We start from the raw sequence: 27,129 nt of genomic DNA, 5'->3' as shown, positions 1-27,129 counted from the left end.
GAGCCACAATGGAAACTCCTCAGAATTTCTAAAAACACTGTAAAAACCCACTAATATTCCAGTTTGTCAAACAGCTGATCAAACATGAGTTATTTTCAGGAGTTATGATAAAATAAATTATATATGACATAGGTTTTATGTGAGATAGAATAATGTTAATCCTCAAGCAAATCAACTTAATAATATCATATCTGCCATTACTTTGCAAAAATTTAATTTGGGAGATATTCATACAAATGAGAAAGTTTTAAAAGTTTTATTGAATAAGTACCTCAATATGATCCATTGCTTTCTGCCATACAGACTGCTTCTCTTCTGCACTGTGTCCAGGAATGGACAAGATATTGTGAATGTAGTTAAAGACTTCTTCCTGAAGAGCAAAAGACAGTATCATTCATTCATTCATTCATTCATTCATTCACTCAGGCAATATTTAGTCACTATCTAATATCTGTACCAGTTTTGGTAGATATCTATTATTTGGAGATGGAAAACCATTTGGAGATAGTTAACTGATGGAAGACTGACTAAAAAGAAAGAGTTATTGCTTAAAGTTTAGGGTTGATTCTTAGAAGTTGCAAACCTGTTCCAATTAATTTTAGTCTCAATTTCATTAACCTAATGAGTTAACATCATACTTTTGCTTTGGTGGTCATGGTCCACATTCCTAATTTCATTTTAATTCACTCTTGCTCTTACCCATTTTGCTCCACTTAGATTGATCTTTGTTTCACTTACACAATCTCTATTTAGTTCTCTAAACATGTCAAAAAATTTTTCCCACCTCAAGATCTTTGCATATAATATACTGCTCCCTGACCTAGAATATTTTTCCACTGACTCTTTGCTTGACTGACTTCTCAAATTCCAAAACACAGTTTTTATGTCATTTTATCTAAGATTCCCTCCCTGGCTGCTCTATATAAGTCAGTTCCCTCATTATCCTTTCAAGTTGCATCCAGTTTCTCTAGCACTCATCACAATCTGTAATTATATATTTGGTTTTCTTACTGTCAGTCTCTATCACTAATGTGTAAGTTCTAAAATTGCAGGAACTATATGTCTATTTTAATTATCAATACATGCTTGGCTAAGAGCAGGCACTCAATAAAAACCTAGAATAATGAAGAAAACCTTAAATCACCAAATACATGTACAAATATTTTTAGTGAATAGCTACCTACTGAGTAGTTATTTCTACCTGATAAGGGGAGGGAGGAAACTGAGCAAGAAAAAAAGGTAACAAATGCTAGAGAAGGTGTGGAGAAAAGCGAACCCTCTTACACTGTTGATGGAAACATAAGTTAGTGTAACCACTATGGCAAACAATATAGAGGTTCCTCAGAAAGCCAAAAATAGAATTACTATATCATCCAGCAATCCCACTCCTGGCATATACCCAGAGACAACAATGATTCAAAGGGATATGGGATACATGCAGGCCAATGTTCATTGTAGCACTATTCACAACAGCCAAGACTTAGAAACCACCTAAATGGTTTATGTGACAGATGAATGGATTAAGAAAATGTAGTACATATATACAATGGAATACTACTCAGCCATAAAAAGAATGAAATAATGCAATCTGCAGCAACATGAATGCAACTAGAGATTATCATACAAAGTGAAGAAAGTCAGACAGAAAGACAAATATCATATGATATCACCTATATGTGGAATCTAAAATATGGCACAAATGAACCTATGTACAAAACAGAAACAGACCCAAGGACAAGAACAGACTGTGGTTACCAAGGATGAAGGGGAAGGAGAAGGATGGACTGAGAGTTTAGGGGTAGCAGGTGCAAACTACTACATTTAGAATGGACAGACAATAAGGTCCTACTGTATAGCACAGGGAACTAAATCCAATCTCCCGGGATAAACCATAACGGAAAGGAATTTATCAAAAAAAAGAATGTATATATGTGTATAACTAAGTCACTTTGCTGTATAACAGAAATTAACACAACTCTGTAAATCAACTATATTTCAATTAAAAAAAAAAAAAGAAAGGTAAATAGTCTCTTACCTCCCTCAGTGGGTCACGTAAGTAGCAATCAATAATTTTGTCATATTGGTGTTCTCGTTCATACATAAATTCACAAATTTGATAACTAGAGAATAAAAGGAAAACTCTTAGTATACCAAACAGGCAGGTGGTTATTAGCTTATTATTTTAAGATGTTTGTTCAGGCAGAGATTAGTATTAAGGAAAATGAATAGAGTAGATGTGGTTTCTGCTGTTAAATGAAGTTACAGTTTCTAAGGGAGGTGAGTATCTTCCATTCTTCTAAATATAGGTTTAAGATGCTGCTGAATACTATGTTTATAAGAAATTTCAGTTTCAAAGCTGAGCACAAAATAAATATTAAAACAACATGTCACATAAAAAAGTCATATATTGGATATCAATGAAGCAATTATAAGGTTTCCTTGTTCAGACTATGTCAAATGAAATAGTCAACAAACTAGATAGATAGTAGTGTTAACATACTGCATCTTATCTGAGTTAAATTCTGCATTGTTTATAATACACAAATAACTATCAAAAATCTATGACATCATGGAAATTTTAAGTAAAATAAAATAATAAATCATAGATTTCTATTTCATTTTCAGACTAAAACAAATGTACAAGCACTTCAAATTTACTTGCTCTTAATTTCTGCAAATTTAATTTCTAGACTTGAAAGGCAAAAACTTTTCTCTTAGGCTTTGTTCCTATTGTTACATGCACAGTTTTTCTTAATTAAAAAAGTGGCAACGCATCAATAAACTGGCTTCAAGTTTGAGAAATGTACTTTAATAGTTCTATGGGAACTAATATAAGGCTTCAAAACAACTTACAACTCTGCTTTTTCTGCCATACGAATGAGCCGACTCTCTTCAAATTGAACTATGCCTCCAGCCTGCAGCAATTCTAAAAGGACCTGAACATTTAAAATAAATGAGTCAAAACACTTTGGGATTTACTATTATTTATTAGCACTTAAAGAGTTCATTCAGTCACGCAAACCACAGCTTTTGTTCTTTTATTATTTGCTGATGTTTCAGCTTGGCTTTCATGTACACAGGAACTACACTGCCATTTTAAGGTTGATCATATTGCATTTCAGTCTTATAAAAAGATAAATAACTTTATTTTTCAAACACGGAAGAAATGCCACAGTGTTTGCAAACAAGCCTTATTAGAATATATAGGTGACTCTTCACTAAGCTAAAAATGTCCATATATTTTCTTTCAAGAAGTGAATTTTTGTCTGGTGCTTTCACGGCTTACAGCTCTTTAAAGTTCGTTGCCACAGGTAGTATCTATGTTCACATGTAAATTTTTTCTAAGTAAATTTGGGGTTTCTCAGAGTATAGCATTATTCACAAGAGCCAAAAGGTAGAACCAACCCTTATGTCCATCAATAGATAAATGGATAAACAAAATATGGTATATACATATAATGGACTATTATTCATTCTTAAAAAGGAATGAAATTCTGACATATGCTACACATGGATAAGCCTTAAAAATATTGTGCTAAGTGAAATAAGTCACAAAAGGGCAAGTACTGTGTAATTCCCCTTATATGAGGTACCTAAAGTAGTCAAATTCCCAGAGATAGAAAGTTGAATGTTAATTGCCAGGTGGTTGGGAGAGGGTATTGAAGAGTTATTATTTAATGGGTACAGAGTTTCAGTTTGAAAAGATAAAATTCTAGAGACAGATGGTGGCGACGGCTGCACAACAATGAGAATATGTTTAATGAGCATCGTGCACCTAAAATGCTTAAAATGATACACATATTTGACCTCAAAAACAAACAAACAAACAAAACACTAGGGTTCATATAATTAATCTTTACCACACTAAATAGTTAAATAAAAAATGTGACCAGGATGTTAAGATTGATGCATCAATATTTTAATAAACTTCAAAATATAATAGAGTCACTACATAGTCACTATAGCAATGAGAAAGCTCTCTCTTGTATTTAAATTCAAGATCCAGGAGTTCCCGTTGTGGCGCAGCGGAAATGAAGCCGACTAGGTACTGTGAGGTTGTGGGTTCGATCCCTGGCCTCGATCAGTGGGTTAAGGATCCGGCATTGCCGTGAGCTGTGGTGTAGGTCACAGATGCGGCTCGGATCTGGCGCTGCTGTGGCTCTGGTGGCGTTGGCCGGTGGCTACAACTCTGATTAGACCCCCTAGCCTGGGAACCTCTATATGCCACAGGTGTGGCCCAAAAGGACAAAAAGACAAAAAGACAAAAAAAAAAAAAAAATCAAGATCCAGAGTAATAATACATTTCTCACAATTCTGGGAAACCATTTAACAAAGTATTTTTCTAACATAAGAAATTGATTATCTTCTAGTTAAAAAAATTTTTTAAAGGCAGAACAGAAATAAAACCTATCCTAACTTTACATTTCAGAACTCTAATATAATCAATTTTGAGCATTACAATGTATAACGTACTGCTATGTAGAAAAACGAGAGAGCGAATCCATCTGCTAGAAGCCTCGGTTTGGAATAACTATCAAATGCTACTGCTGGAGCCAGTCTGACCCAACTTATTGGAGCTGAAGGTAACTGTTAATTTTTCAGGCATCTTGTAAGCTGGTTGTTAAATACAGGTATTGTTAAAAATCGAATTATATAAATTTTTAATTAAATAAATTAAAAACAAAGGTAATTAATACCAAAACTCATCACTTCCTATTTCACTATGTTTTACTGTGTATGCTCTCGAGGTCAGTTATTGTAGCTATGTCTCTATGGTGGAAATATTACACAAGAGTATGGTACCGTGCATTTCCTCCCAACACTCTGTGCAGTGTGACATCATGCTTGTTGATCGAAATTGGGATTACACCACAGAAATTGGCAAATGCTGTAAATCAGGGCTTGCCATATTTTTAAAGAGTTAGAAAACAAGCAAAGAAGAATGTGTGACAGAGACTCTACATGGCCCATAAAACCCAAAATATTTATTCTCTGGTCCTTTACAGAAAAAGGGTGCCACTTCCTGCTTAAGAAAGTGATGGAGATAAGGGTAATAAAACAAACTTAAAAGTGTGCATGTTGGAGTCTTTACAGTATAAATAGCATTAAAAAATTAAGGAATAATTTTTCCAGTATTCAAAAACTGTTATCCGATTCAGCAAATAAGACATTTCATTGCTGAATGAGTCAAGTTTTAACATACTTTCACTGTTGCACTTTCATTTTATTCACTTCATAAATGAAAATATCAACCATATTCATATCAGTATGAACTAGTTGTTAAACTCTTATCAGGATACCACTGGAAAATATTCAATTATAGTGCATTAACAAATTTTGATATATAACAAACTGCAAAACAAAGAGTGCTAGATTGGAAGGGAAGGAATTGGGTTCTAATCTTCACTGTGACCTTCAACAATTTAACAGTTTTCTTTCTATATCTCTGATTGGGGAAAGAACCCCTAAATAATCCCAAAGGGGATTACTGATAATAGATTACTGTACTATGATTACTTTTAAAGGTTTGGCTTTTACATTTAGGTTTGGTTTTTATTTCTGTTTTATTTAATTATTTACATAAAAGTTTTTTATCATGCTATATAGCAACGTCATGTACAGCATGATTCACTTCTATAGCAAAACAGGGCAAAATGAGGAATCCACATTACTATTTGTGTTCAATATAATTTAGGAGACAATCGAAGTTTTAGTAGCTGTTCTCATCCCTAAAATAGTCACTGGGCCACAGCTGTGCAGAGAAAGGGTTCACTGTTGAGATTCTATGTTCTTTATCTTAGTCTCAACCTCCCAGCCCGGCATATATTACCATAAAAAAATCAGCATAGCTCTCAAAGTACTTAATTTTTTAATTTTTATAGCTTACTTATCTGACATTTTAAATAGACTGACTCTCTTAGTGCTCATAATTACAGTGCATAAGCTTTCGAGAAATCTTACTCCTAGGAAGGACCCTCAAGAAAGTGGCTAAGCAGAAAGATGTGGTAATCAGTTTCTTTCTCAAAGTGATCAGTGGAGGGACAGGTGAATTCTAGTCTCCAGAAGTGGTCAGCCCTAGTGCAGTGGAACTATAGAGCACTCCCAAAAGTTTAGTGTTCCAATACTCAGGATCCTGAAGCCTTTCAGGTTCACGGCCATAGCAAATAGGAGTGGTTACCAGGTTAATGTCACTCGTGGAAAGCAGGATAGAAGAAGTGCAAACTTCTGCTAATTACAGGAGAAGGATAAAGTTCATATTCTCTTGGACGTCATGTTGAACGCAAGACAGGTCAATCTAGGAACTTAGATTGAAAAAGGCTCAAACTAACAGCCATTCACATTGCTTTCTGGTTGCCACTACCTAACTTAGCATTAGAGTTTGGCAGAAGTTATTTTCCCCTTATGTCTGATGAGGTCTAGTACAGAAGGGTTCTTTCTGGCTTACTCTGTCTTCTTTCCCATTCTATAGCAAAATGAGTTCTAACCGCTCATACCTGCTGTCTTTCAGAGTGTCGGGAGTCATCGTCAGGACTACAGAGGAATTCAAGGACCTGGTCAAAGAAAAGGTATTTTTTCATCGGATACCAGCATGCATGTCATACCACCATCATAATGAAAACAGTGACTACCCTTTCTGTATCACCAATTCACTCACATTCGACTTAACAAGGACCAGAGGTACATGGCATATTCCCAACTGTCTGGCCTAGTACATGGCCTAGCGGGCTCAGATATGCTACTTAATATGTATCTTACACACATTCCTTACTGTTTAGAAATATGACTAGAAGCCAGCATCATCTATATACCTTAACTTTAAGATCCCCAATGCTATGGACCAAGCAAAGCGTGGACTTTGGGGCCAGGGCACTTGAATTTGAATCCTAACCTTATTAACACTTAATAAAAACATTTAATGCTAATAATAACACCTATTATGTATGACTTTGAATGAGTGACTTAACCTCTCCAGGCTTTAGTTTCCTTATTTGCAAACAGGAGTAACAACTATACCAATTTTAAAGCTGTTAGGAGCACTCAGTTAATACATACATATAAAACTTTGGAACAGAGCATGGAACTATGAAATGCTCAATAAATGCTAGTCATTATTAGCAACTTTCTCCAGATAAAAAGTATTTTCTTTGCCACCTGTGGATATTTAACTGGGACTAGGAGATGTTTTCAAAGTCATTTGTAAGCAAATTCAGATTTTCTAAAAGTAACCTCTCCTTCAGATGATCAACATCATAGTCTTACTACTAGTCAGATAGGTAGATTCTTCCTCTCTCTCTTTTTTTTTTTTTTTTTTTTTTGTCTTTTTTCTTAGGGTTATACCCGCAGCACATGGAAGTTCCCAGGCTAGGGGTTGAATCGGAGTTACAGCTGCCAGCCACAGCCACAGCAACATGGGAGCCAATCCTCATCTGTGACCTACACCATAGTTCATGGCAACGCTGGTTCCTTAACCACTCAGTGAGGCCAGGGATTGAACCCGCATCCTCATGGAGCCTAGTCAGGTTCATTAACTGCTTAGCCACGAAGGGAACTCCTTGAGATGGGTGATTCTTAAACTGGGAAACTCTTAAGCAAAGAATTCTAGACAATTTAGACCAAAATAATTGAGAGAACAGAACCCCAATAAACCAATCCACAAACCACACTCCCATGATACTAGACAAAGTCATGCTATGTCTAGTTAAAAAAAAAAAAAAAAAAAAATCAATTAATTCAGATCCAAACTGAAATCTGAAGAGGCTTCTTCCTGGTAAGACACTTGTTTAGTAGGCTGTAATTGTAAGAAACCACATGTAATCTAGTGAATTTTTCTATGAACAGTAAATAAAAATTCTAGCTGTTATGGTTAAAGACACTCACCTGATCAAAAAGGGTTCGGTTTACAAATAAGGTATTGTCAGGCTTTGCAAGCTGCCGGGCAAGGAAGGTAAAGAGACACCCTACTTGTGAAGGAGTAAAATCTGAGTTCTCCACCATAACCTGATAAACAAAAGAGACCATGTATTCAGTACACCATCTAGTTTGACACAAAAAATACACAATTAGAAGCAGGAGGAAATCTCATTACTAAAGAATTAAAAAAGGTTCTCTTATTAAGTGAACTGACTTCAATACCACTGAGAGAAGGAGCACAACTACTTGCATACCTTGAAGATAAAGCACTTAAGTGATCTGGGGCATATTTCTGGGAACAATCTGGATGAAAACTGAATTGTTAAAGAGGTGGATTTCAAAGAAATATTAATCATGTTTCCCTTTGGAATTCTTAAAAGAGAATTTAAAATTAAAGCAACCCTATGAAAAATATGCCCACCAACACAGAAAGAAGGGGGTTTCTTTGGAGTTTGAAAGTAAGGTAACTTGAGAGTGAAGATATCCCAGAAAAGAATTCAGCTAGCTCGACAATCAATGAAGTGAAGGCTTCTGCCTTGTCTACAAGCAGTTTCTTAAACAAATGATTTCACCTAACAGGCTCTTTGCAACCACACACTGTCATCAAGTCATAACTGTTCCTTTGATTTAGGTGAGCTCTCATCTCCTGAGTACCTACTACTGTGAGTGAGATGCTATGGTAGAGGACTTAGAGGGAATTATGAACCAAAAAGCAAGGTGAGACAGGTAAACAAACCTTAAATGAAAAGCATAATGTGATCAGCACACTATAAAGGAACACATGACAACAGAAACAGAGCAGGGAATATTTAGTTCAACTGGTTAGGGAGGGAATTTTTTTAGAAAACGAGGAAAGTAGCTTTCAAACTAAGCTTTAAAGCCCATGTGGAACCCAGGCCAAAGGGAAGTGTCAGGTCAGAGAGAGCAGTCCAGACAGAGAGAAGAGTGGGGGCAAAAGCATGAACACAGGAAAATACAAGTCTGTTTGGAAAAACTGTTTCACTATAATGCAGCAGCATGCATATGGAAGAGGCAGAAATTAAGAGTGAAAGAAAAGATCAGGCCTCCAATGTCATTCTAAGGAATGTAGAATTTATTCCATAGAAAATTGAGGAGCTACTAAAGGTGCAACCAGGAGAGTTGGTGGTGATCAGCACTGTGCTTATTAGGAAAATAACCCATCAGCAGTGTTTAGGATAAAGTAACAGAAGCAAGAAATAAAAGGTAGGGAGACCAAAATGCATGTGACTACAGGGGTCCAAGGAAGAGACGGAGGGGTTAAGAACAAGAGTAGTGATAATAAAAGGGAAAAGAGAAACAGGTGAAAGACACTGCAGAAAGAGGAGACAGGACAAGTATTTGCATGTGTGGAAACATGCGGCTGAAGGAGGAATGCAAAATGGCAGATCTTGAGCCTGACAGGCAGGAAGGAGAATGATGCCATTAACAAAGAGGGAGAATGCAGAAGTTTGGGAAGGAAGACCAGGTATGGTTCCAGACTAGCTGAATTTATGGAGGCAACTCTGCAACAAATTAGGGAATAGTACCCCATCTCATCTAGTGAAGTCCTGAGTTCCCTCCTTTCATTCTCCATTCAAAGGTAAAGTATTTGATTTCTCCTACTATAAAACACTCCCTTGGGACCGAGCTTTTGGCCTACTTTTCTTTTTTGCTAAGAAGTATATCTTTTCCTTTTTCTGTTTTTAGTCTAGCAATCACAGCTTGCTTAAGTGCACAATTAATCATTCCTAGAGTACGAGGATATTTCAGGTTGTAATGTGTGGCTCTAAATCCAATTTATAATCTTCAAAGAGCCTTCAAAAGCTTTAAAATACCCAGTCATCACTCCCTTTCAGTGTGCAAGTCCTTTCCTAGGACTCAATTCCTGGGGACCAATTAGTGATCTTCTCTGCTTTTAGCTCTTCCTTTTGCTCTGTAATAAAAACTCCTTAACTATCTGATCTTAGAAACACCTTTTTTTTTAAGGGCTGTACCTGCAGCATATGGAAGGCTTTATGCTCTATAGGATTGAAGGCTTTATAGGATCGAAGGCTAGAGGTCAAATTGAAGCCACAGCTGCTGGCCTGCACCACAACCACAATACGTCAGATCTGAGCTGCATCTGGGACCTACACCACAGCTCACGACAACGCCAGATCCTTAACACACTGAGCGAGGCCAGGGATTGAACCCACATCCTCATGGGTACTAGTTGGGTTCCTTACCCCTAAGCCACATCAGGAACTCCTAGAAACACCTTTTAGGGAAACAGTTCTAACTCACAGCCCATTCCCTTGCCACCTCAGTAAGTGTCTAACTGGCTATCATCCTAGAAATTTTGGCTTCTATTTCCTCTCTGTGACTTACTGCAGAGACCATACTTATGAGACCCATTTTTCTGGGTAATCTTGTATAAAGTCACAAATTAACAGCTTTCCTCCATGTCTGCATTCATTCAGCACCCATGATAATGCCTGAGGTTTGATGCTTGCTCGCCTGTTCTCTGGTCATTGCCTATGCTCCATCGGAAAAATACTTTAACAAATGAGTACAACTCTATCACCAGAAATGAGAAAATAATCTCAAAAGTTCATTTGTCATTGATCCTAGGTAAATACGATCAAAACAATATACAAGGTGCAGCCACAATGGGAAACAGTATGGAGTTTCCTCAAAAAAACTAAAAATCAAGTTCTCATATCTGGTCACTTGTGATGCAACATAATGAAAAATAATGTGGAGTTCCCGTCGTGGCGCAGTGGTTAACGAATCCGACTAGGAACCATGAGGTTGCGGGTTCGGTCCCTGCCCTTGCTCAGTGGGTTAACGATCCGGCACTGCCGTGAACTGAGGTGTAGGTTGCAGACGCGGCTTGGATCCTGCGTTGCTGTGGCTCTGGCGTAGGCCGGTGGCTACAGCTCCGATTCAACCCCTAGCCTGGGAACCTCCATATGCCGCGGGAGCGGCCCAAGAAATAGCAACAACAACAAAAAGACAAAAAATAAATAAATAAATAAATAAATAAATAAAAAATAATAATGTGAAAAACAGAATATATATATAACTGGGTCATTTTCTGTATAGCAGAAATTGATGGAACATTGTAAATCAACAATAGTAAAAATTTTTTTAAAAAAAATAAGAGTTCCCACTGTGGTGCAGTGGGTAAAGAATCTGACTGCAGCAGTTCAGGTCACTTCAGAGGTATAGGTTCAATCCCGTGGCCGGCACAGTTGCTTAAAGGATCTGGCATTGCCACAGTTGTGGCGGAGGTAGCAGCTGTGGCTTGGATTCAATCCCTGGCCCAGGGACTTCCACATGCCACAGGTGCAGCCATAAAATGAAACAAACAAGCAAAAAAAAAAGACAAAAAAAGAACAATAGAGCTACCATATGATCCTGTAATCCCACTCTTGGATATTTACCCAGAAAAGACAAAAACTCTAATTCGAAAAGACACATACACCTCAATGTTCATAGTAGCCTTATTTACACTAGTAAGACATGGAAGCAACCTACATGTCCACTGACAGATGAATGAAGGCATTCCCATTGTGGCTCAGCATAATAAACCTGACTAGTATCCATGAGGATGTTGGTTCAATCCCTGGCCTTGCTCAGTGGGTTAAGGATCTGGCATTGCCATGAGCTGTGGTGTAGGTTGCAGATACAGCTCAGATATGGTGTGGCTGTAGATGTGGCATAGGCTGGCAACTGGAGCTCCCATTCGGCCCCTAGCCTGGTGGGAACTTCCACATGCCCTAAGTGTAGCCTGAAAAAGCAGCAAAAAAAAAAAAAAAAAAAGAAGAAGATGATGAGGCATATATATATATACACATATACATACAATGGAATACTACATATATATACATATATATATATACATATACATACACATACATACAATAGAATACTACTTGGCCATAAAAAGAATGAAATAATGCCATTTGCAGCAACAAGAATGGACCTATACTTAGTAAAGTAATTCAGAAAGAGAAAGACAAATATTAAGTGTTATCATAGGTATGTGGAATCTAAAAAATAATACAAATGAATCTATATACAAAACAGAAAGAGATTCACAGACATGGAAAACAACCTTGTGGTTACCAAAGGGGAAAGGGGGGCAGGGGATCAAGTATGGGGGTATGGGATTAACAGTAACAAATTACTATACATAAACAGATAAGCAACAAGAATTTACTTCATAGCACAGAAAATTACAATAACCTACAGTGGAAAATAATCTGAAGAAATTTATGTACATAACTGAATCACTTTGCTGTACACCTGAGACTAACACAATATTATAAATCAGCTATACTTCAATTTAAAAAAACACGAACTATTACATTTAGAATGGATAAGCAATGAGGTCCCACTGTGTAGCACAGGGAACTATATCCAGTCTCTTGTAATAGAACATCATGGAAGATAGCATGAGAAAAAGAATGTGTGTATATGTATATGTACACACACACATATATACGACTGGGTCACTTTGCTATACAGCAGAAATTGGCACAACATTTTAAATCAACTATACTTTACAAAAAACCCCCACAATAAATAAGAGGAGCTTTATTTTGTTTTATTTATTTTCATTTGGATTGTTCTTCCAATGCAGGACAGTTTTAAATTCAAATTCAATCCACTTGCAAACATTTCTTGAACATCCACCAGGTTGCAGGCATTGTGTTGGACATGTTTCCAGGCATGTTTAAACAATGACCAAAAAAAAAAAAAAAAAAAATCCTCAGAGTCTCTACCCAGAGGAAACTCATTTCAAGTAAGAAAATATCTATGTAAGCAATTAAGCTATTATTATTTTGAATTTTCTCTCACAGTAGACCATAACTGTAACTGAGCCAATGGGGAGCCATAGAAGAATATTAGGTAGAGGAGAAGTAAAATAACAAGTTAAAGAAGAACAAGAATAAGACCATTTAGGAAGGTATTTTGGAAACCTAGGTGAAAATTCTCCATACTTGTAACCTTAGCAATCCTATTCTCATATTCATCACTATTTATCTAACAAGGTCAATATATAGCTCGAATAAGATAATGTATACAAATGAGCTCTGAAAATTATAAAGAACTATTATAAATGTATCAATGTACTGTTATATACACAACTAGAGAATATTTTAATTTTGGAGTCTTGTCCAAAATAATCTAAAAGTCACTAAGAGGAAGAAATCTCCATTTTATAGCCAAATGAACAAGAAAAAAAAAAAAACTCTAAGCTTTCAACTATAAGAAGAAACTGGCCTGGCTGAAGCTGTGCAGATGGAAAGGAAAAGAATCTGGCTCTGCATTTATTCATTAGCAACAGCATGAATCTCAAAATAGCTTTCAATTGAATCTAGTTAGGTTTAGATTGGGATGATCATCTTTGCGTGCCTCAAATCATTCTTAAGTGTCTGTCACCCATCATCTCAGGACCATGGCACTACCTTAGCAACGCAGTGATGTTGGCATAAGACAGGAGGAAATACTTCATATCAACTATTTTCTCAAAGCATTCTGAAGTTAGTCGCTATTACTGAATGTAATCATACTAACACAGCAATTATCACAATATGTACCTCTCAAGAGAAGTACTCTGCACCCTAGTATCCAGTCTAAAGCTGAGACACATTACATTTTCTGAACGAATGACTAGTACTTCATTCAGCTTTTGAAGACAAAGACATGACAAAATTTTTAAATGATTGCAACATATTGCTTTATTAAACAAGACTTTCAGAACTTGTTCTAATTCAGTTTTCTTAATATGAAAATCAATACAAAGAAGTGTTTTCTTTGAATACTTACTTTCAACAAAATATCCACAATACGTTGTTGATATTCTACAGCTTGCTTATCATTTTTAAAATCTTCAAAAGTCTAAAAGAGACAAAAATTTTTTTAAATAAGTACTGGAGTTCCCATTGTGGCACAGCAGAAACGAATCCAACTAGGAACCATGAGGTTGCGGGTTCAATCCCTGGCCTTGCTCGGTGGGTTAAGAATCTGGCATTGCCGTGGCTCTGGTATAGGTCAGCAGCTACAGCTCCGATTAGACTCCTAGCCTGGGAATCTCCATATGCTGCAGGTGCGACTCTAAAAAAAAAAAAGATAAAATGACCAAAAATAAATAAATAAATAAATATTATTTGAAAATTTTAGAAGGAAACAAGATATTAAATTCTGGAGTTCCCATCGTGGCGCAGTGGTTAACGAATCCGACTAGGAACCATGAGGTTTCGGGTTCGATCCCTGCCCTTGCTCAGTGGGTTAAGGATCCAGCGTTGCCATGAGCTGTGGTGTAGGTTGCAGACGCGGCTGGGATCCCGCGTGGCTGTGGCTCTGGCGTAGGCCAGTGGCTATAGCTCCGATTCGATCCCTAGCCTGGGAACCTCCATATGCCGCGGGAGTGGCCCAAAGAAATAGCAAAAAGACAAAAAAAAAAAAAATTTTTGATAACAGTCAGGTAAATTCCCAAATAAGATAACCACTCCTATCAGGTTTTACCTAATATGCCTTTAATAATGTTATCTTTAGTGAGCTAAATAAAAGGCTGTAACATTTAATATTGCATGGTATTCTGAATTTTAAAAAAGTATAAAAACATAGTGATTATTATACAACCAAAAACTGACTCAAGAAAAGATGGCAAAGTTTATAGGCAACAAAAAAGAAAGAAGACTAATGGTAAGAGGCAATTTGTGAACAAGGGTTTGAGAAGGATGAAAGACATGTTACATACTCAGCCTTCAGCCTTCATTCTGTGCATGATGTTTGGAAATAGCAAGTGAAATACAGCTTATGAACTGTCATGAAAAATAATTTTCATGATTTCCATGACAACTAGGAAAAAATGGTGTTTCAACAATAAATAAATAATTTTTTCTTTTTTTTCTTTTTTTTTTTTTTGCTTTTGCTTTTTAGGGCTGCACCCGCATCATATGGAGGTTCTCAGGCTAGGGGTTGAATTGGAGCTATAGCGGCCGGCCTCTGCCACAGCCACAGCAATGCGGGATCCGAGACTTTCCGCAAACTATACCACAGCTCACGGCAACGCCAGATCCTTAATCCACTGAGCCAGGCCAGGGATCGAACCTACAACCTCATGGTTCCTAGCTGGATTTGTCTCTGCTGTGCCAAGATGGGAACTCCTCAACAACAGATATTTTTAAAAATTGTTATAATAAGACTGTCACAATGCTAAAATCCTCAAGGATACATCAAAATTAATAGGTATTCTATTTTCAAAACACTACCAAGTACAGCACTTTTGATTTTATGTCCCTGCTCAAGAGGAGTTGAATATTTTTTGAACAGAACATGTACCAAGTAAATGACAGTACTGGATACCGAAAATACCTAGAAATTATAGGATGCATATATGAAGAAACTGAAATTGTATTTGCTATCAATAAACTGAAATGAAAAAAAACCTTGGCGGGGGGGGGGGCTATGCTGATGGCATGTGGAAATTCCCAGGCCAGAGACTGAGCCACGGCAGTCACAGCTGGATTCTTAACCCCACTAGGCCACCAGAGAACTCTGAAAATATTTACTGAATAATAAGAATGATGAGAGACTTGAAGATCTTTTCTGTGGTTTTCATGTAGTACATGTGGCTCTTAAAAATGTTTAGATCCACACAGCAATTTCTGAAGCAAGTATATAGAGAACCCATTATCCCTATAGATATATAAAAAAAAAAAAAGAATTTCAATACCACAAACTTTCAAGAATACATCATAGTTACATTCAAACCTACTCTTCTTTAAATAGGCCCCAGGCTTCCCTAACTTCCCCAAAGCATCTCTGCTTATGCTGTCCTCTTCCTAGCATGTCCTTCCTTTCCTATTCTTATTGGACACACAGTAGGTACTTTAAACAAATGACTTACTTATTTGTCTAATTACAGAGGAAAATGAGATCTTAAAAAAATTTTTTTCAACAAGAATGCTTTGCTGCTAGTTGTCTAAGAAAAGCCAAAACGAGTTCTCTAGGGGGGCGTTGAAAATCTGAAAGCTCAAACAATATATTTTGATGTTTATGTGGGTTAAATACAACCCTGCCTAAAGACAGAAAGATGGTCTAGAAAATCTCGCAGTTCTAGCTAAGGTTTATACAAAGAACAAACACGCACACGCTCACACAAACATGTACCCTCCCCCCCCAGTCTACCAAAGCGAGGTGTCACTCTACAGTCACAGAGAGAAGGTACTACCTGCTAGTATAAGTGCTGTTCAACTAAACCCCAAACCATGGAGAATTAACATATGTATTGAACAACTCCAGCACTGACAGGAGGTAAAAAGACTTCTTTAACCACTTTCCTTTTGGCAGCATGTATTCACTGCTTTGAAGGAGATATTGCAAGTTTACCTCTGTGAACATAATTAAGTGGTGATATACTGCATTATGAATGTTGTGATATACGCACATGGAGGTTCCCATGCTAGGGGCCTAATCGGAGCTGTAGCCTCCAGCCTACGCCAGAGCCACAGCAACGTAGAATCCAAGCCGCGTCTGAGACCTACACTAGAACTCACGGCAACGCCGGATCCTTAACCCACTGAGCAAGGCCAGGGATCGAACCCACAACCTCATGGTTCCAAATCAGATTCATTAACCACTGAGCCACGATGGGAACTCCAATAATGATATATTTTGACTGTAGTTAACAGCTGCCACCAAAATGGCACCTCTAGGTTAAAACATTCTCATTTCATAAAGATGCTTCTAATTTGCAACGCTTTTTAGAGGAATAATATGCAAAGATGTCCTTATGGAGAATGGCACAGTTTGTGAAGTGCAATGGTAGACCTAAAATTCAAGTCTAAGGTCACCTATGAACTTGGTCATAAAAACTTCTGTAGTCCCTCAAAAAGTATTATAGGTTTTCTGTAAGATAATGATAGTTGCCTAAATCTTAATCCAGGGGTCAACAAACATTATCTGTAAAGGACCAGAAAGAGAATATTTTCAGCTTTGTGTTTTCTTTATAGCAGTGTACAAAACTAGGTGAGAGGTAGGCAGTTTTTAATTTATCAAAATTTTAAAATGTACAATAGAAAAAAACATTACCTTGAATCCTTATCACTCAGAAAACTTACACTAAAAACTACAAAATATTGCTGAGAAAATTAAAGAAAATATAAATAAATGGAACAGTGTATCTTTTCACGGGTCAGAAAACTCAGTATTGCAAACATGTCAATTCTTTTAAATTGACTAAACATTGAACACAATCCTAATCAAAATCCAGACAGGCTTTTATAGAAAATAACAAGGTAATTCAAAATTCATACTGAAGTGCAAAAAAAACCCCTGTAAAATAAAAGGTAATTTTGAAAAAGAACAAGAACATGGGAGAACTAACACAATGTGATTTCTGTACTCATTATAAAGCTACAGTAATTAAGGCAGCGCGATATAGGCATCAAGACAGATAAATAGATCAGTAGCATAGAATAGAGTTCAGAAGCAACTCCACGTACACAGAGATGACATATCTTTGACAAAGTACAACGACAATTCAGAAGAAAAAGGACAGTCTTTTTGCTAAATGGTGCTGTAGAGTTAGATATATACACAAAAAAAAAAAAAAGAAAAAAAGAACTTGTATCTAAACCTCGCACCACATGCAAAAATTTCTTCAAAGTAGATCATAGATTTAAATGTAAAACATAAAACCATAAAACTTCTAAAAGAAATACAAGAGAAAATCTTTGTGACCTTGTGTTAGATGAAGATTTTTTAGATATCACACTAAATGCATGATCCATAAACCCATAAATGGAAAATTAAATAGCCATGAAGAGGAACAACCTCACGATATAAGCAACAGCATAGATAAAGCTCAAAAGCATTATTTTAAGTGAAAGAAGCGGGGGGAGGGTGAACAGCTTCAAAGTGTACGATTCTATTTAAGACATTTCTAGAAAAGACAAACCTATACTGTCACAAAGCAGACCAGAAGTTGCCAGGTCTGGGGTTGGGACTCACTACAAAACTGCAAAAGTAATCTTTTCTGGATGACGGCAATGTTTTATATCTAGACTGTGGTAGTGGTTACAAGACTGCAGACATTTGTCAAACTCTTCTCTTGAAATAGGTGAATTATATTTTGTATAAATGGTATCTCAGAAAGTTAAATTTTAAAACCTCACTTAAAAAAAATTCCTACATTTTAAAAAGTGGGAAAATATGATTTCAAGTTTGTCATCTAGGAGTTCTCATTGTGGCTCAGAGAGCTGAGGATCCAATATTGTCTCTGTGAGGATGCGGGTTAAATACCAGACCTCACTCAGTGGGTTAAGGATCCAGCTGCGGCGTAGGTCACAGACACAACTCGGATCTAGTGTCGCCATAGCTGTGGTGTAGGCCTCAGCAGCAGCTCTAATTCGACCCCTAGCCTGGAAACTTTCATATGCTGTGTAGCCGGAAAAAGAAAAAAAAAGTTATATTAATTAGGAAGGTGGTGTGACAAATCAATTATGGCAGACATAACAGGCAGTGAATCCAGGATTTAGGGTTCTAGGTCTCATCAATTTCTCCTGCTCTAGTACTTGGGGATGCAGCCAACACTTGATGCACACATAAAAGGAAGTTTCTGCTTGTCTTTTAGGTTCTCAAATGTATTAAGTTCAAAAGAGAAGTAATTATCTACCTCACCCTCATCTCACCACTACTCTGCCCCTCACCCCCATTCATCTCTTAAGAACGTATTTCTCCACTGATTTATATGGACAAATAAACCACTATACATACAGTTCACCAAGTCAGAAATCTGGGAATCTGTGATGCTTCCCTATTTGTCTTATCTTTCATATTCAGCTGTACAAAAAGCCCTAAATTTTAGGGTTATTTGCCTTCTAAAATATCTTTCAGGAATTCCCTTGTGGTGTAGCGGGTTAAGGAACCGGTGTTGTCACTGCAGCGGCTCAGGTCACTGCTGTGGCATGAGTTCAGTCCCTGGCTGGGAACTTCCATATGCTGTGGGCATAGGCCGCCTCCCCCCCAAAAAAAGAGAAGAAAAAGAAAAAAGTACTATATACTCAATAAATAAATTTATCCCATTTTACAGAGTTAATCACTATTAATACTTGGATGCATTTCCTTCCTGTCTTTTTTCTCCAAATATTGTACATATACAGTATTTGTATGTTTTATGTATTTGTGAGTCCACTGCCTCACTAAATACTAAAATTTACAAGTGCCACCCATAGTATAAAAATGCTGCACCCATGGTATATGGAAGTTCCTGTGCCAGGTACTGAATCCAGAGCCACAGCTACAACCTATGCTGCACCTACGGCAATGGCAAATCCTTCAACTCACTGCACCAAGCCAGGGATCGAATCCATGCCTCTACAGCAGTCCTAGCCACTGCAGTTGAATTCTTAACCCACTGTGCCACAGCGGGAACACACTAAAAAGTTTTTTAAAAAATAACTACAATACTATTTAATTGGGAAGATATGTCATGTTTTATATAATTATTACCCTGGGGGCATTTTCACAGAGAATCTGGCTCACCAAAATCAATCTTTAATAAAACATGTATAAGGATTTTTTTTTTAGCCGGAAGCTTCCATGCCCCTTTCAATTATAGTCACTTCTACTATCATCACCACCACATGTACTTCAAAGCTATCTTCCATATTTAATATGCAAACTAACATAATTTATGAAATCAAAGATGTACCACATCTTTGCCAAGGGGAGGGGGAGGGATGGATTGAAAGTTTGGGATTAACGGGTGCAAACTATTATATATAGAATGGATAAATGACAAGGTCCTAATGTATATAGCACAGGAAACTATATTCAATATCCTGAGATAAAACCATAATGAAAAAGAATATGAATATATATCATATATTCATATGATATATATGAACTGCTTTGCTATACAGAAAAAATTAACACATTGTAAATCAGCTATATTTCAACGAAATTTTTTTAAAACCAAAGATGTATCACATCTAATCCTGCTTTACCTTTTTAATGAGGATGTGTCAAAAGAGACAGAGTTCCCTAGTGGATGAGTGCATTGTCACTGCCATGGCTTGGGTTAGATACCTGGCCTGGGAACATATACCTGCCACAGGCAAGGCCAAAAAGAAAAAAAAGGGGGGGGGAACAGAGACAGACAGATATAGAGAAGGAGGCAGGAAAGGAGGAAAGAGAGGAGAAGGAAGTAGGCAAGATAGGGAGATAAAGAATTAGAAAACATTTGAGGAGTTCCCATCGTGGTGCAGTGGTTAACGAATCCGACTAGGAACCATGAGGTTGCGGGTTCGGTCCCTGCTCTTGCTCAGTGGGTTAACGATCCGGTGTTGCCGTGAGCTGTGGTGTAGGTTGCAGACGCGGCTTGGATCCCGTGTTGCTGTGGCTCTGGCGTAGGCTGGCAGCTAAGGCTCCGATTAGACCCCTAGCCTGGGAACCTCCATATGCCGCAGGAGCAGCCCAAAGAAATAGCAAAAAGACAAAAAAAAAAAAAAAAAAAAAAAAAAAAAGAATTAGAAAACATTTGAAACACTGACCTATGGCTAGGGACAATTGTCCCTGCATAAGGACTATTATTTGTCTTTTTTTCTATTAAAGAAAAAAAAGATCGCCCTGACTCCTTTAAAATACTTTGGAATCATACTATCTCTTACCAGTGCCAATACATTTAGAAATTCTCTTGTGTCAAAATGTAGCAAAGTTCGAACATAGGGATAGATTTCTTCCTCAGAGGAAGCTTCTGTTGAATGCAGGCGAATTAGAAATTCAAAAACCTGCAAGATGGAAAAAAAAAAAAAAAAAAAGATTATTTTCTCACCTTACAAAGTATCTTACTGAAGCAATGATTCCCATCTGGATAAAATAAAAGCAGGTTGAATTTAGTTTAAACTGCCACTATGTTATAACTTCTCTAACCTCTCTCAGCTATAATTACTGGCTTCAGCAATGGTGTGTAGGCTCTCTCTTGTCACAGTTGATAGCTCCTAACCCATGTGTAACCCTCAATTACAATTTGTCTTTACTCCATTTTAACAAGAGAATAAAAATGCTATGAAAATAGCACCAACCTGGTTTTTAACCAAGGGAACAAGATCTTCAGGGATGTCACCAAGGGGATAGGCACGACCTGCTAGGCAACAGCTAGAAGAGAAGAAAGAGAACAGATGTGGTGACTTATATTGGGCTAACTTCCCAGGAACACATTGTTGAAACCCAAAATACTAGTGTGATTTTTAAGCAGGCTCAGTTTTTGTTAGTTAGGTCAGGTTCAAGACCAGATCAAGATGATAGCCAGTTCAGAAAACAGGAGTGACAGGGATGGTGGTGAAATAACACATCCTGTGTCTGAGTAATGACTTCCATTTCTTCTTATTTTTTTCCTAGGAAAAACCCAGGCTGCACTAAACCAGCAAGAAGGAATGGGAGCAGATTAGCCACAAGGCTCATACCCAGCATCTGGAAATAGCCTAAGAGCATCATTATACTAACAGGTAAAAAGCCTCATGTTCTCAGAGATTTTTAATCCAGGAATTCTAAGAATGTTGAATAAAGACAGGGAATGAGCTAGGCAAATAAATATCTGTATTCAGGCATGCTTTCAGGGAGAATTAGAATCTCATGAGAAATTAATTGTACAGTTTTACCTCCAAGAGCAAATGACTTGCCTTGTGGGCTGAATTATAAAATGTCTTCTGAATATGTCCTCATTTTTGGAGGAGGGGGTGAATTTTAAACCTCTTTGAACTAGTCATCAACTTTAAATGTTAGAGACAGTTGAACACTAGCATATTCTAAAGTTTAGGGTACAGATGATAAAGTACTAGGTAAATGTTACATATGTTCTTCTACACTAAAGAATCAACATAACAAATGTGAGATAGGCCTCGAAGTTAACTTTGATGCATAGAGAAGCTAAAATGATGCGCCAGTAGGTTCTGCCACCTTCTTGCCTGCCAGCCAGCCATTTATCTATGAGCCTGCATAGTCCATCAGAAGAACTCTGTTCCAGGGGCAAGGAGATAAACATTTCAGCTTACTTCTGTCACTAACTTTTTTATGATGCAAACTAATCTCTTGTCCTTACATACAAAATATGGACAAACACATATCCCACACTTGGTGGTAATAAAAGTAAAATAGTGTTTCTCAATCTCTGCCCTACTGCTATTTGGGGAGAGAGAATTCTTTGTTGTGGAGACTACACTGTGCATGGCAGGATGCTGAGCAGCACCCCTGGCCTCTACCCACTAGATGCCAGTAGCATCTCTCCCCCACTTCAGTTGTGACAAGCAAAAATGTCTTTAGACATTGCAAAAGTCTGGCCATAGGGAGAGGGGATGGGGGACAAAATCACCCATGGTTCAGAAGCACTTTCATGTATAGACATGAAAGAACACTGAAAAATGAAAAAGCACTATATCAATAAGAGATGACAGTACCTCTAAGAATATAGGAGAATTTTTATAAAAGAAGCATACCCACGGATAAATAAATTAAAAATCTCTTACCTAATATATACAAGAAGCTTGTTGCCCATAACAACTTGCTCATCTAAAACAGAAAAATATCTTTAGCAATTCTCTCTCAAAATCTTCTCAGAAATATAAACTTTATGTGGAAACAAAAAATAAAACTTGGCATATAACGTGAGGTAAGTATGTTCCCAAATAACAGAAGAGTAAAATAAGACTTTTTTTTTTTGAATGTTCATTAGATTATTTTCACAGACACAAAATCAATGAGTTATTCAAGGGTACATGTTAGAAGGTGTGAATCTGAATATAGAGATCTATGTATTGTTGGCTTAAGCAACAGCTTGGACCAAGGGAAGGTGATGAGCAGGCAATGAACTGAGGAATTAACTAATTAATGTTAAGGCATAGGTATAACATCATCTTCTTTGTAATAGGGACTCTTACCACCTACGGTAGTCTAGGGCTGAGAAGGCCATCCACTGTTCATAAATGTTTAAGAAATTCAGACTAAACATACTTAAGAACCCTCCATAGCCTAAGTTATTTCTAAAATGTTAAGATTCTGTAACCTGGTAGTACAAAACCTATTTCTTCACTGTAAACCAAGTATAATGGAAAAAATAAAAATCATTAAAAAATAAACTATTTCTTGATTAAAAGAAAATGGAAACAGGAGTTCCTGTTGTGCCTCAGTGACCCCTAGCAGATGTGGCCCTGAAAAGAAAAAGAAAGAAAGAAAGGGAAGAAGGAAGGAAGGAAGGTCAAAACTATAAAATATCTAGAAGATAACAGGCATAACCTGTAGTTACGGTGATGAATTTTTAGATACAACACCATCCATGAAAGAAAGGTATTATCCCTGAAGGAAGTAATTGATAAGCTGGGCTTCATTAGCATTAAAAACATTTTCTCTGCAAAAGACAATGTCTAAGAGAAAAAGAAGATAATCCACAAATTGGGAAAAAAATACTTGAAGAGTGTTCTCCAAAATATATGAACAACTCTTAAAACTTGACAATAAGAAAATGAACAACTCGATTAAAAAGTGAGCAAATACCTAAGCAGACATCTCACCAAAGAAGATATAAGATGGCATGTAAGCATGTCAAAAGATGTTCAACATCATTAAGGAATTACATATTAAAATATGAGTGGGAAACCAGTACACACACCTATTAGAACGGCTGAAATCTGGAACACCAACACCACCAAATGCTGCTATTATGTGGAGCAGTAGGAACTCTCATTTATTGCAGGTGGGAATGGTACAGCTACTGTGGAAGACAGCTTGGCAATTTCTTAGAAACCTAAACATACTTTTTACTGTTTGACCCAGCAATTGCACTCCGTAGTGTTTACCTAGAGGAAGTGAAAACTTATTCAGAGACCTGCACACAGATATTTATAGTAGCACTCCTCATAATTGTCAAAACTTGGAAGCAACCAAGATGTTCTTTAGTAGATGAATGGTATATCCATACAATACAATGTTATTCAGCACTAACAAGAAATGAGCTATCAAGCCATGAAAAGATCTAGAAAAATTTAAATGCATTACTAAGTGAAAGAAGCCAGTCTGAAAAGACTATATCACGTATGATTCCACTGACATGACATTGTGGAAAAGGCAAAACTATGGGGACAGTAAAAGGATCAATGTTTGTTAGGGGATGGAAGTGGGTGGAATGTAGAACACAAGATTTTTAGGGCAATAAACTATTTTCTATGATACTATAATGATGGATATATGTTATTATACATTTGTCAAAACCCATAGAATGTACAACAGCAAAAGTAAACCCTAATATAAACTATAGACTTTATGCCAGTGAATGTTCATTGATTATAAGAAATATACCTCTGGGGGAGGTTGTGTGGTATGGGAGTAAGGAGTATATGGGAAATCTACCTTCCTCTCAATTTTGCTGTGAACATAATTAAAACGTCTCTAAAAAATAAAGTATTGATTAAAAAGATGTTTTGAAATTGAAGCAGAATGCTATTATTCATATAATTTTGAGAAATTCAAGATTATTTGCACTTACAACAGCACAGATTTGGAGTGTTTATAAAGGCTTATTATAAAGATGTACACTTTCTTTTATTATGTCCAGTATTCATCTGTCAAAAATAGAAATTTCACTTTATCAGTATTACCAACTACAAATTCCTATATTCCTCACACCATGAACAATTCGCCCACTCTTGATGCTCGTTCACTATTCTTTAACTTCGACTTTTTGGTCTAAAGATTGGTCTAGTTATAGCTCCATTTTCTTTTTTTTGGTCTTTTTAGGGCCGCACTTGAGGGATGTGGAAGTGCCCGGCTTAGGGGTTGGATCTGAGCTGCAGCTGCAGACCTACACCATGACCAGCAACACCTGACCCAAACTACATCTGCAACCTACACCGTAGCTCACAGCAATGCCAGATGCTCAACCCACTGAGCAAAGTCAGGGATTGAAACCGCATCCTCATGGATACTATTGGGCTCCTAACCAGCTGAGCCACAATGGGAACTTCTTAGTTTTGCCTTTTCCAATTAGATCCATGATTCACTCTGAGTTAATTTTTGGTAAGACTGTAAGGTCTGTGTCTAGACTCGTGTGTGTGTGTGTGTGTGTGTATATTCAGTTGTTCCAGCACCATTTTTTGAAAGGACTATTTTTATGCCAATGTATCGCATTTACTTCCTCTAAGGTCAGTTGACTATGTTTACTAGAGTCTATTTCTGAATGGTTTTGCTCTTCTGACTTATTTTTCTATACTTTTACTAACACCACATTGTTTTGATTTTTGTAGCTTTATCTTTCCTTTTTTTGGCTGCACTAACAGCATATGGAAGTTTCTGGGTCAGGAATCAAACCCATGCCACAGCAACAACCTGAGCCACCACAGTGACAACACTGGATCTTTAACCCATTGAGCCACTAGGTATTGTAGCATTATCTTAAGCCTTGAAGTCAGGTAGTGTCAGTTCTCCAACTTTGTTCTCCCTCAATACTGCCTTAGCTATTCTGGGTCACTTGCCTCTCCATATAAATTTCAGAATCAGTTTGTCAATATCCAAAAAACAACTTGCTGGGATTTTGATTGTTTGACTCTATAGATCAAGTTGGGTCAAAATGAAACCTTGACAGTATTGAATCTTCCTATCCATTAACAAAGAATACCTATCCATTTATTTAGTTCTTTGATACCGTTTATCAGTTTCGTAGTTTTCCTCATATAGACCTTACATATACTTTGCTATATTTATACATAAGTATCTCATTTTTTAGGGTGCTACTATAAATGGTAATGTGTTTTTAATTTCAAATTTCACTTGTTCACTGCAGGTACATAGTAAAACAACTACCTTTTGTATATTAACTTTATATCCACAAACTTGCAATAATTACTTATTAGTTACAGGAGTTTTTTAGGTCAATTCTTCCATACTTGACTATAAATGATCATGTCACCTGTGAACAAAGACAGTTTTCTTCCTTCCCAATCTGTATATCTCTTATTTCCTTTTCTTATCTTTGCATTTTCTAGGACTTTCAGTATGGTGTTGAAAAGCAGTGGCAAAAAGAGGACACCCTTGCCTAGTTCCTTACCATTAAGTTTCTCACCAGTAAGTATGACATTAGCTGTAGGTTTTTTTTAACAAGTTGAGGAGGTTTTCCTCTATTCCTAATTTGCTGAGAGTCTGTACTGTGAATGGGTGTTGGACTTTGTCAAATGCTTTTTCAGAATCTACTGATATGATCATATGATTTTTCTTCTCTAGCCTATTGATGTGATCAAATACATTAATTGATTTTCAAATGCTAAAACAGCCTTGCATACCTGGGATAAAATCTCACTGCTATCTAATTCTTTTTATACCTTGTTGGCTTCAATCTGCTTAATATTTTGTTGAGGATTTTTGCCATCTATCTTCATGTGAGATACTGATCTGTAGTTTTCTTTCCTTGTAATGTCTTTGGTTTTGGTATTAGGGTAATGTAGCCCTCATAGAAAAAGTTAGAAAGTAGTCCCTCAGCTCTGTCTTCTGAAAGAGACCAGAGAGAACTGGTATAACTTCTTTAAATGTTTGGTAAAATTCAATGGTGAATTCACATCTGGGCCTAGTCCTTCTTGTTTTGGAAGGTTATTAATTAGTGGTTAAATTTCTTTAATAGCTATAGGCCTACTAATATTGTTTATTTCTTCTTGTGCTAGTTTTGGCAAATTATATCTTTACCAAAAAAAATGGCCTACTTCATCTGCACTATCAAATTTATGGACATAGAGTTGTTCATAATATTCTTCTATTATCTTTTTAATGTCTATGGGATCTGCACTGTTGTCCCTGCTTTCATTTCTGATGTTAGTAATTTTTGTCTTCTCTCCCTTTTTTCTAAGTTAGCCTAGCTAGAGGCTTACTGATTTTTATTGCTCTTTTCAAAGAAATGGCTTTTGGTTTTAACCATACTCCTCAAAATCAACAATTTTCTCAACTGGATTTCTTGTTTTAAATTTCATTAATTTCTGCTCTAATTTGTAATATTGCTTTTCAAGCCTAGCCAAGAAAATTAACCAGTAAAGCAGAGAAAAAAAATTCTCATTGGAGAAAAATAACAGAATCCAGAATCTCCACAATATAATATAAATATTATCATTTAAATATCTAGGATACAATTTAAATTATCCAGTATATGAAGCATCAAGAAAATGAAACTTATTTTTCTTAAGAGAAAAG

General features: G+C 36.7%; 1 protein-coding gene across 5 annotated transcripts in view; it reads right to left on the bottom strand.

The window, feature by feature from the left end:
- Positions 1-27,129, bottom strand: part of VPS8 (VPS8, CORVET complex subunit) — a 259,945-nt gene that overhangs the window by 117,646 nt on the left and 115,170 nt on the right. For all 5 annotated transcript variants that reach the window (XM_021069974.1, XM_021069973.1, XM_021069976.1 and 2 more), the window contains 9 exons: positions 22,434-22,476; positions 20,994-21,066; positions 20,580-20,699; positions 13,729-13,800; positions 7,879-7,998; positions 6,495-6,551; positions 2,854-2,936; positions 2,036-2,120; positions 272-370 (listed from right to left, as the gene is read on the bottom strand). In XM_021069974.1, coding sequence (XP_020925633.1) covers positions 272-370; positions 2,036-2,120; positions 2,854-2,936; positions 6,495-6,551; positions 7,879-7,998; positions 13,729-13,800; positions 20,580-20,699; positions 20,994-21,066; positions 22,434-22,476 — 752 coding nt within the window. The remainder of the gene's footprint in view (positions 1-271; positions 371-2,035; positions 2,121-2,853; positions 2,937-6,494; positions 6,552-7,878; positions 7,999-13,728; positions 13,801-20,579; positions 20,700-20,993; positions 21,067-22,433; positions 22,477-27,129) is intronic.

Source organism: Sus scrofa, chromosome 13 (genome assembly GCF_000003025.6).
Source record: "Sus scrofa isolate TJ Tabasco breed Duroc chromosome 13, Sscrofa11.1, whole genome shotgun sequence".
In the NCBI taxonomy this organism is placed as follows: Eukaryota; Metazoa; Chordata; class Mammalia; order Artiodactyla; family Suidae; genus Sus; species Sus scrofa.
Note: the sequence above shows the minus strand (reverse complement) of the source record. Positions and strands in the feature narration are given on the sequence as shown.